The 10,908-nt window shown below is 42.3% G+C and overlaps 1 protein-coding gene across 1 annotated transcript in view; it reads left to right on the top strand.

The window, feature by feature from the left end:
• The first annotated feature begins 441 nt into the window (after nt 1-441).
• LOC126354785 (proton channel OtopLc-like) overlaps nt 442-10,908 on the top strand; it is a 223,333-nt gene continuing 212,866 nt past the window's right edge. The window contains exon 1 of the mRNA XM_050004692.1: nt 442-567. Coding sequence (XP_049860649.1) covers nt 533-567 — 35 coding nt within the window. The 5' untranslated portion in view covers nt 442-532. The remainder of the gene's footprint in view (nt 568-10,908) is intronic.

The following is a 10,908-nucleotide window of genomic DNA, read 5'->3' as shown; positions in this document are numbered from 1 at the left end:
ACGACATTATATATATATATATATATATATATATATATATATATATATATATATAGAGAGAGAGAGAGAGAGAGAGAGAGAGAGAGACGTAAATTAAAGGAAACCGAGTCTATATATGGGTCACTGTTTTATTCGCGACAATGTCGCAGCTTGTGAAAGAAGTTACTCAGTTCTCCTGATCGGCCAGTTCTGTCAACGACACAATACTGGCGGACTCCTTTTATACTGTCGTGCCTGCCTCTCGTGGCATCTAATGGTCAGGTCTGCATTACAGCTAGGGTACGTACTAGAAATCGTGTGAACGACGAGCGATGTCGGTGACCCTTTGGGTGTATGCTTGCCCAGTAAGCTGATTTACGAGTCCTGATGGCGCGTTGGCCACGGCCATAGGCGCCGCTGCCGCTGCCTACAGATGGTCCATCCCGTCCGCCCTTGGACAGCCACTTAGCGGCGCGGTCCGTGCGGAGGCTGGGCTACGCGCCAGTCTCATCCCGGCGCTCGTCACACACTCTGCTCTGTGCGTCTGGCCGCCATGAGGGCGCACGACGTCGCCTGCTCGCCGCAAAGGTACGCGCCGCGCCACTTGTCCTATCGTCATAAGCGTCTGTTCGGTTGAAACATTGCAATCTGGTTGTTCTGAACATGGCACCTTATACAGACTCAAAACGTTCACTTTTGTCCTAATTCACGTGAACCGATTAAAGTCGTTTTATATCCAATAGCGTTCAGTACTCTTGAAATGAAGTTCTCGAGGCTGCTGGGTGCTTTCGTCAGAATGGTGCGACGTTTCGTTATCAATCCCAGTATTTTATGGTGAAATGAAATCCGTGAATTTCATATTACTTCAACTCCTCGGAGAATACAAAATAATATAGTGAGACATGGGTTGTCCTGAAATATAATTGACGTCTCACTGAAATTATTTTGGCAAAATGCAATCGTTACAGCTTCCAATCCGAAATTTTAATCTTAAGATCACAGTGCACCTTTGACACAATTTCCTCCTCATTTTATTTTTGACAGAAGTGAGACGTGGTAATGGTTTTCTAGAGTGGTGGTGTCATAGAATAGGGAATAGTATCACTATTGCTTTGACAGTACTAATGACGAACCTTTTATTTTATATGTATTTCATTGTAAGCTCACACATATGGTATTAGTACCGATTTCAACTTACAACTTTAAACATAGCTGTGTGCAGCAACCATGTTTTTTTTTTGTTTTTATAGTAAAGACAGCCCTCTGGTTGCAATGGATTTTATAGTCGAATTGACCATGGTTTCTACTCCTAAACTAATGAAATCTTAGTTTAGGAGTCGAAACCATGGTCAATTCGACTATAAAATCCATTGCAAGCAGTAGGCTGTCTTTACTACAAAAACAAAAAAATAGATTTCGGCTTATTACCAAGTCATCATCAAATGATCTATTTATAAAGGAAGAAGACGGTTAAATACTATTAACTAAACTACAAATGAAATTAAGTTATGTACAGAACATACATACGTGCTTATAAATTAATTTGATTTAGAATTTAGTTTCCTGTATTCTAGTATCCTCCTGTTTTTTTATTTTTTTAACAGATCATCTGATAACGACTTGGTAATAAGTCCAATCGGTATGATTCCACTTGTGTAAACTGAGGCTGATATATATATATAACAAAAAATATTTCAAGACGGTCACTGTGTGTGTGTGTGTGTGTGTGTGTGTGTGTGTGTGTGACGTGTAAGGCAGTATGCCTCGTCTATGTAGTGATGAAATAAAACAACTGGTCGCGTTTCCTAGAGAAGAGATCATTTCTTGTAGCTCCTCCTGCGAGGTTACGAATACGAGTCTTTCACCAATATTACAGGATCATCCAGAGACCAAAAGGCCGCCAAACTGTAAATACATTCGTCTCCATTGTCAAGAATAGAATCTGCAGCACAAAGTATAGAAGTTGTGCTCTTCTTTAATTGTGAACCATGTAGATAACTGTTCCGTTTTATCAATAAAGGTTGCTTGAAATCACAATTTTAGTAGCAGTTTTGTCTTGTGCTATAAAATTGTACGTAGCTCTCTCGTCTAGTTCCATTTGAAAGAAGTATGGTTTCTATGTGTTTCAGGTAAGTGTCACGTCGGTTCCGACGAATACTCCGCTTGGTTTTCGAATTTTCAAACGCTTCCACCGACACACAGAGGTCATTCGCTTGTTTGCTCGTATAATCAACAGCATAGTGCGTATTTACAAGTGTTAGAAAATAAATATATATATATATATATATATGAAGCAATTGTAATACTTGTCTTCTTGTAACGTCGCATTTCTGACTGAAGTTTAGATGCCTAAAGCGTTCGTTGTGCAATGGATGGAGGCAGCAGCACTTAGCAGGAAGGTCCGCTAGTTTTAATAAGGTTAAAGGTTATTTTCTTATGATCTTGACGTAGAATGATGAATAGTGCTGCGTTTTTCTTTTATCTTTTCTCAGACGCTATGCTAGTTAGCAGGGTATGGCGCTTTCCCTGACTTCATGACACTATACTAAAGTAATGTGGGTAAATGTGTTACTTGTGTACTGTAAGCTTTCGATATTTTTGTGATAGCTTTTCTGAAGCAAACTTGAGGATTCAAAGATTCGTAATAAGCACAGTAGGTAGTGGACTAAAATCATTTCCACACTGGCTCAAAGACTGGAAATTCGGCTCAAGGACTTGATCCAGGTGTGGGTCACATCCATATCCCGCCAGCTTCGTCTACGCTCCATGGTGATTTCGATGTATGAGCATGCTATCCGGCAAATTCAAGTTTGAGCAGTCCAGCTTCCTAATCTGTGCTCCTCGACGATGTGCCCCTATAAGCGAAAATATGCAACAGAAACAAAACAATTACCAGTAGACACAAAGCACTACTTCTGGTGGAAGTTCTGTTTTGCGATACTATTACAGACATCACGCATTTCACGTTTGTCATCACATACTCAGGCATACCGATATTGCTTCTTACGTGAGGATTGCAAGCTGGCAGTGGAGCTTGGTTTCCCTTCCTTCAGCAAACACGAAGACTGTCAGAAAAATCATGGCTGGATGGCCAGTGATCTCACTGGAAGGCCTACACAAAAATGAATTTCAGAAACGGATTCCCTCTAGCGCCACTGCACTAAGGTTTAAGTTTCGTGAAGTCGTAGAGATGTTAAATCTCATTATTATCGAATAACGTGTTGTACTTCTGATGAAATTAACGTAACATGATGTCTGTTTTGTTGCAAATCATGTCGGTAATGACATACAAAGTTTTACTAGAGTGTAATACAGTTTCACTGAATTTGATGGTGATCATACCAACTGCACCATCTCCATACAGCTATACCATACTGTTTCGCTATGGGCAGTGCACATCGCATAGATAGAGCTCCAAAGAACATAATCATTTTTTATTACAGCCAAACATTCTACCAGGAACGGAGATTAACAAGAAAAAAGTAACGATGTTTAAACCGATTCAGTGTTCGCCTTATACGGTTAACTGAAAATGCAAAAAACTTCACCATATATCCGTACAGTGATTTCAAACGCACTCTTGCTGTTCACATACCGACTAGCAATGGAAATCTTTTCAAAGTTCTAGGTTTCCTTTTATCTGGTTATTCTCTCATGTTCTCTGAAAGTACGCAACGATTAGACGATACAATTATTGGCCGTTTAGAGTTTTTAAAAATAGTGAATAGTTCGTTCTCTACGGTCGATGAACTGAATATGTATTAAAACAAAATAATGGCTAATGTATCTGATTTAAAAGTAACAACAGTTAGAATATTTGATTATAAAAGTATAAAAACAACTACTCGATTCCGTTATGAACTGCTTATTGTCAAGTGACTCCACATGTAACATTCTTCCATCGACAACTACTATGAGTTTACTCCTTTCCTTGTTTGGTGATCCGCGCTTTTTCTCTTTTCCTTGTTTGGTGAGCCGTGCTGGTCATAAAATGTGCATTTATGCTCCAAGGATTCCAACTGGTCATTTACGGACATACAGTTTATGTGAGAACCAAACACTATTTATTGCGCTACATCAATTCTCACTCGTACAGAAAGTTAAAAATACATATTTCAAACAAACACTTTTTGCCGCAAAGTAACTCTGTAAAAATGCGAAACGGTCTAGCGTCCAAACTTGTCAGTGACTCTCCGATGTCTCTCGGGCCCTGCCCCTTGTTCACTGAGCCTGCTACTAAGTGCTGCTAGCGTCAGAGAGTGTGTTACAATCAAAACATCCAAGAGAACTCTGTCCTTACACGCTCAACCAACTGAACACTAACTGTAAAAGCCACTCAAACTACAACATCTGAACCTGAAATATTGAAAAGTACGACTATTACAAGTAATTATGAACCATATCAGCATTGCGTCATCTGCACTGGCTCTGAAATGTTCTGTATGAATACTTTCTCATACATTCGGTTCATGAGCGCGTATCAATGGTGCTAGAGTAGTTAAGATGCCATTTAATTGCATCAGCGCAGAATAATAAGCCAGTTCATAAGATACGCAGGTTTAAGGCGTGGATTGGCCTCCCTATTCGCCAGACATGAACCCCTGTGACTTCTTTCTGTGGGGACACTTAAAAGACCAGGTGTACCGCCAGAATCCAGAAACAATTGAACAGCTGAAGCAGTACATCTCATCTGCATGTGAAGCCATTCCGCCAGACACGTTGTCAAAGGTTTCGGGTAATTTAAATTCAGAGACTACGCCATATTATTGCTACGCATGGTGGATATGTGGAAAATATCATACTATAGTGTTTCCCAGACCGCAGCGCCATCTGTTGTAGACAATTGTAACTACTGTAATTTCGAAAGTTTGTCTGCCTGAAAATGTACTGTTGTCCCAAGCATATTGCAACAAACGGTGTAATTCTATCGCTGCTCGTTTAGTTTGTATTGCCGTTTCAAATATACCGGTCATTTTTGAAACACCCTGTATGAACGACAATGCTGGTAAACTTTTACGTTATTTTATTTTCAAACAACTGAGCGAACCTGAACGTACTCAGACAGTCCCCTTTTTAATTGTTCTGGTCGTCACTAAAGTGTCACATAATATTTTCAGCGCAACGCAGTCTGACTTACAACAATACCCACAAAAAATGGCCGTGACAAACAATAACCTATACCTTTCATGAATCACATCTCAACGATCTTCGTTACTCGAACTACTGTAATACAGCGAGTGCCAATACTGCCAGCTAAATAAAATATTCTAACTACTGAAGGCACTATTATATATATGACATCCATCTTTACAACTTTCCTTTTTCTGGCGGACACACGTCCAGATCGTCCGCTTGTAGTAACCACTCAAAACTCTGACATTTCCCTCTCCACATCCACCACTGCTGGCAGTTCACCTCCAATTGCACAACGCTACGCGCTGTTCCCCTCCAACTGCACAACACAACGCCAGCGAATATTCCAACAATGAGTCTAACCAGCCACAGACTGCACACAGCACAGTCAGTGATATTCATACAGAGCGCTACGTGGCGTTACCAACATAAAAATGTAAACATCCTATTTAGACACTGACGGTACCAGTCGAACTGCGCACGTCAATGGTGTGGTGTGAGTGGAAGATGGGCTAGAGGTGAGACTGCCCGTAGGCTCACCTCTAGTAACCGGTTCTCCCATTTTAACAGCCTGCATCAAACAGTAAAATAATTACAAAACGTAAATCGCATAAGGATTTATGTTTTAAAAACTGTCGTTTCGTATTTTCCCATTTCCTATTAGCAATATTTTATTCGTACATACTATTCCAGTTAAAACAATTGCTTCTCATCTGTACAATCAACACAAGCGTGTAATTACTATGAATCGTTATTTCAAAACACTACTCCACGGAATTCTTCTTACATATTGTACACTATTGGCCATTAAAATTCCTACACTACGAACATGACGTGCTACATACGCGAAATTCACCCGACAGGAAGAAGATGCTGTGATATGCAAATGATTAGCTTTTCAGAGCATTCACACATGGTTGGCGCCGGTGGCGACACCTACAACGTGCTGACATGAGGAAAGTTTCCAACCGCTTTCTCATACACAAACAGCAGTTGACCGGCGTTGTCTGGTGAAACGTTGTAGTGATGCCTCGTCTAAAGAGGAGAAATGCGTTTCATCACGTTTCCGACTTTGATAAAAGTCGGATTGTAGCCCATCGCGATTGCGGTTTATCGTATCACGACATTGCTGCTCTCGTTGGTCGAGATCCAATGACTGTTGGCAGAATATCAAATCGGTGGGTTCAAGAGGGTAATACGAAACGCCGTGCTGGATCAGAACGGCCTCGTATCACTAGCAGTAGAGATGACGGGCATCTTATCCACGTGGCACGCAGCCACGTCTCGATCCCTGAGTCAACAGATGGGGATGTTTGCAAGACAACAACCATCTGCACGAACAGTTTGACACGTTTGCAGCAGCATGGACTATCAGCTCGGAGACCATGGCTGCCATTACCCTTGACGCTGCACCACAGACAGAAGCGCCTGCGATGCCGTACTCAACGACGAAGCTGGGTGCACGAGTAGCAAAACATCATTTTTTCGGATCAATTCAGGTTCTGTTTACAGTATCATTATGGTTTCATCCGTGTTTGGCGACATCGCGGTGAACGCACATTGGAAAGCTTGTATTCGTCATCGCCATACTGGCGTATCACCCGGCGTGATGGTATGGGGTGCCACTGGTTACACGTCTCGGTCATCTCTTGTTCGCATTGGCTGCACTTGGAACAGTGGACGTTACATTTCAGATGTGTTAACGACCCGTGCCTCTACCCTTCATTCGATCCCTGCGAAACCCTACATTTCAGCAGGATAATGGACGACCGCATGTTGCAGGTTCTGTACGGGCCTTTCTGGATACAGAAAATGTTCGACTGCTGCCCTGTCCAGCACATTCTCCAGATCTGCCACCAATTGTAAACGTCTGGTCAATGGTGGCCGAGCAACGGGCTCGTCACAATACGCCAGTCACTACTCTTGATGAACTGTGGTATCGTGTTGAAGCTGCATGGGCAGCTGTACCTGTTCTCGCCATCCAAGCTCTGTTTGACTCAATGCCCAGGCGTATCTAGGCCGTTATTAAGGCCAGAGGTGGTATTTCTGGGTACTGATTTGTCAGGATGTATGCACCCAAACTGCGTGAAAATGTAATCACATGTCAGTTCTAGTATAATGTATTTGTCGAATGAATACCCGTTTATCATCTGCATTTCTTGTTGGTGCAGCAATTTAATGGCCAGTGGTGTAAATACAATCATTTCGCCTACTCCATATATGATGTGGCAACAATAAATATTGAATCAGCTGGAGACCATATAATGGTGTTCTAATTTTCCCGGTAGTATATTTTTGCTAGATGGGTGGTAAATTACTCTTAATTCGGGCTACCCTGTTCTACCCTAGGCCGACTACCTGGTTTTAGGCCACGCTGAAGTCATTTTTCTTCCCGTGCAGGTGGCTAATGATTTTTGCACGTTATTGTATTCGATTTAATACATTCAGAGTATCAATTTCAACATCTCCTACGTCGATATTTTGTATTAGTCTTCGCCGAGAACGTCAGATGTAGAATGGTACTGCTGGTGAAATGTTTTCTTCATTGAGAATTACTCTGTAAGATTTAATGTTTAGTTGTGTCTCTTTCTATTTCTTAACGTAAAGTACTACAACAACTAAGTCGCGGATATTGCATTTGACTGGCAACTGCGAAGTCAACCTGAAACGGTTGTTGAGTAACATTCCTCGCATTGAAGCCTTTCGCCTTCACCTCCGCCAATACTTATGGAGCCACTACCTAAGACATTCCTGGAAATGTGCAGCTGCCCCCTGATGACTTTTGATCGGCGAAAACGTTTATGATTTGGACATCTGACATTATCCTCTCCAGGAGAGCCAACTTACGACAGTCACAAATGGTCCAAACGGCTCTGAGCACTATGGGACTTAACATCTGAGGTCATCAGTCCCCTAGATCTTAGAACTACTTAAACCTAACTAACCTAAGGACATCACACACATCCATGCCCGTGGCAGGATTCGAGCCTGAGGCCGCAGCGGTCGCGCGGTTCCAGACTGAAGCGCCTAGGACCGCTCGGCCACTCCGGCCGGCTATGACAATGAAGTTAACACTCCATTTGGCACGTGTACTTCTAAATACTTTCAAAACACAGATTAAGAAGAGTCAGTAATAATGCTAAGGAATGTTAGCGATCAAAAATTGGCTGCAGTAGTCCTCGAAAATAAAGTGAGGTACAGCAGAATAGAGCATTCATCTCAAAATAGTTCCTGGAGGGTAGAAATGTACAATGGGTACTTTTTCGTCGATTTTCCGCAGAGACTTGTTACCTACCTAAACGTTTGGAGGTTTATATTATGAGTAAAGCCATATCATAATTGAGACCATTAGGTTTCCTATATCAGCAGTTACTGTAATAGTTAATACAGGATGTGCTTAATACTACGCCCAGGAAGTATTTCATACACCCTAACATAGGAAACCCAAACTACCTCATCTGCATAAGGTGCACATGATGCTAACTGGGTTGCCTCGCTTTCGTACAAACAGACCTGCGAAGGACAACGGTGGCGACCGACTGCCGCATCATCCTCAACCGAAACCATCACTGGATGCAGATATGGAGGGATAAGTGGTGGACACACCGTTCTCACGGTCTTGTCAGTTTTCGTGACAGGAGCCACTTCTCAACCAAGATGCTCCTTAATTGGCCTGAAAGCACTTCGCCTAAGAAAAGCGCTTTGCAGACACAGACTGTTAACTCTCTAAGTACTAGCCGAACCCAGCAGTGTTCAACTTCGGTGATCTGACTGAAACCGGTGTAACCACTGTGGTAAGGCTGTTGGCTTGCATCTCCCGAGATGCTTGAAATATTTTCTGGGCGTGTTATTTTTCCCACGCTGAGAAACTTCCATAGTTGTGAGGAAAACTAATGTAACGATGTTGCTGGATGATGATGGAATGATGAAAGAAGACGTTCTGTAATGAATCAATGAGGAAAAAATGCCTAACGCATGTGAATGATTCTAAGACACGGAATGGTTAGGCGCATAATATGGCATGCACTGTTCTTTAAACTTACGTGGAGGATAGGGGAAGGAATGAATCGCATAGTCAGGTTCAGACATGAATGAGTAAGGCAGCTAGACGATTATGTGGACTGTTGCAGAAGTACATTTGGTATTAAGATTTTTTGAAATTTTCGAAAGAATTAGCTGAGGAATGACGAGAAATATTGTAACTCGTTCTATGGTATACTTTTTGAACTGCGATAAAATGAGAGACACTTAGGTGACATAACTCATGGGATAGCGCTATGAACATACACTGCTAGCAATAGTATCGCATACACAAGGTACAGTATCAAAGAGAAGTGTGTTGGCTGAGCTTTTATCTGTACTCAATGATTCACGAGGAAAAGTTTCCAGCGTGATTGCGGTCGCACTACGGGAATTAATGGACTTTGAACGCGGAATGGTAGCTGGAGCTAGACGCATGGGACATTCCATTTCGGAGATCGTTAAGGAATTCAATATTCCGAGATCCGTAGTGTCAAGAGTGTGCCGAGAGTACATAACATTTGTGGCATTACCTCTCACCACGGGCAACGCAGTGGCAGACAACCTTCACTTAATGAACGACAGCAGGGGCGTTTGCCTAGAGTTATCAGTACTAACAGCAGGCTACAGTGTGTGACATGATTGCAGAAATCAATGTGAGACGTACGATAAACGTATCCGTTAGGACAGTACGGCGAAATACCGACGCGAGTGCCTTTACTGGCAGAAACAGCGGATCTCCTGGGGTCGTGACGGTATCAGCTGGACCCTAGACGACAGAAAAACGTTGGCCTGGCCTGGTGAGTCCCAAGTTTAGTTGGTGAGAGCTGATTACCATCATTCGAGTATGGCGCAGACCCCACGAAGTCATGGACCCAATTTGTCAGAGAGGTACTGTGAAAGCTGGTGGTCGCTTCATAGTGGTGTGGGCAGCGTTTACATGAAAGGGACTGCTCCTGTGGTCCATTGACAAGAAATGCTTTTGTTATGCTACTTGGAAATCATTTGCAGCCATTCATGGACTTCATGTTCCCAAACAATGTTACTATTGTTGTGAACGGCAATGCACTATGTCACCGGGCCACAATTCTTCCGAATTGGTTTGAAAAACATTCAGGACAATTGAAGCGAATGATTTGGCTACCAGATCGTCCAACATAAATCCCATCGAACGTTTGTGGGACACACTCGAAAGGTCAGACGTGCACAAAATACTGCGCCGACGATTTCTTGAGTCCATGTTTTGAGGACTTGCTGCACTGTGTTGGGAAAAAGGAGGTCTGACGCGATATTAGGAGATATCCCATGATTTTTCTCATGTTAGTGTTAATGGGTAAATATATCTTCGTTCTCGACACCTCGATCTTGAGTGCTAGCAAGTAATTTGTGTTGTGGAACCTATGGCTTGCTTGATAGTGAAATTATCCTCGAACAGGCTCAGAAATCAATTAGTCTGTTAGTGTGTCTAATGTGTCAGACAGCTCAGTCTCCAAGGAATTTACGTCAGAATTGTCTGTGTCTACCAGTTAAATGTATTAATGAAACTGTATCGCTTCGACATATGGAGCAAAGTTTGAATCAAGGGTTCTCTGCTCTCACGTGATCATAGATTTGACGGAATACAGTGGGTGAGCGACAGTAAACTGTGAAATGGAAAGTATTCTTTGAACATTGAGAGTGTCATCTCCGCTTGCATGTGAATAATCGGCTGCATCGTGTGTCTTCGCCGAGAGTGACTCAAACTAAAACACCCATATTTTCAAATGTGTTATTTAT

The sequence above is a fragment of the Schistocerca gregaria genome, chromosome 3 (assembly GCF_023897955.1).
Source record: "Schistocerca gregaria isolate iqSchGreg1 chromosome 3, iqSchGreg1.2, whole genome shotgun sequence".
NCBI classification, from domain to species: domain Eukaryota; kingdom Metazoa; phylum Arthropoda; class Insecta; order Orthoptera; family Acrididae; genus Schistocerca; species Schistocerca gregaria.
This window is presented reverse-complemented; position numbering and strand designations above follow the sequence as displayed.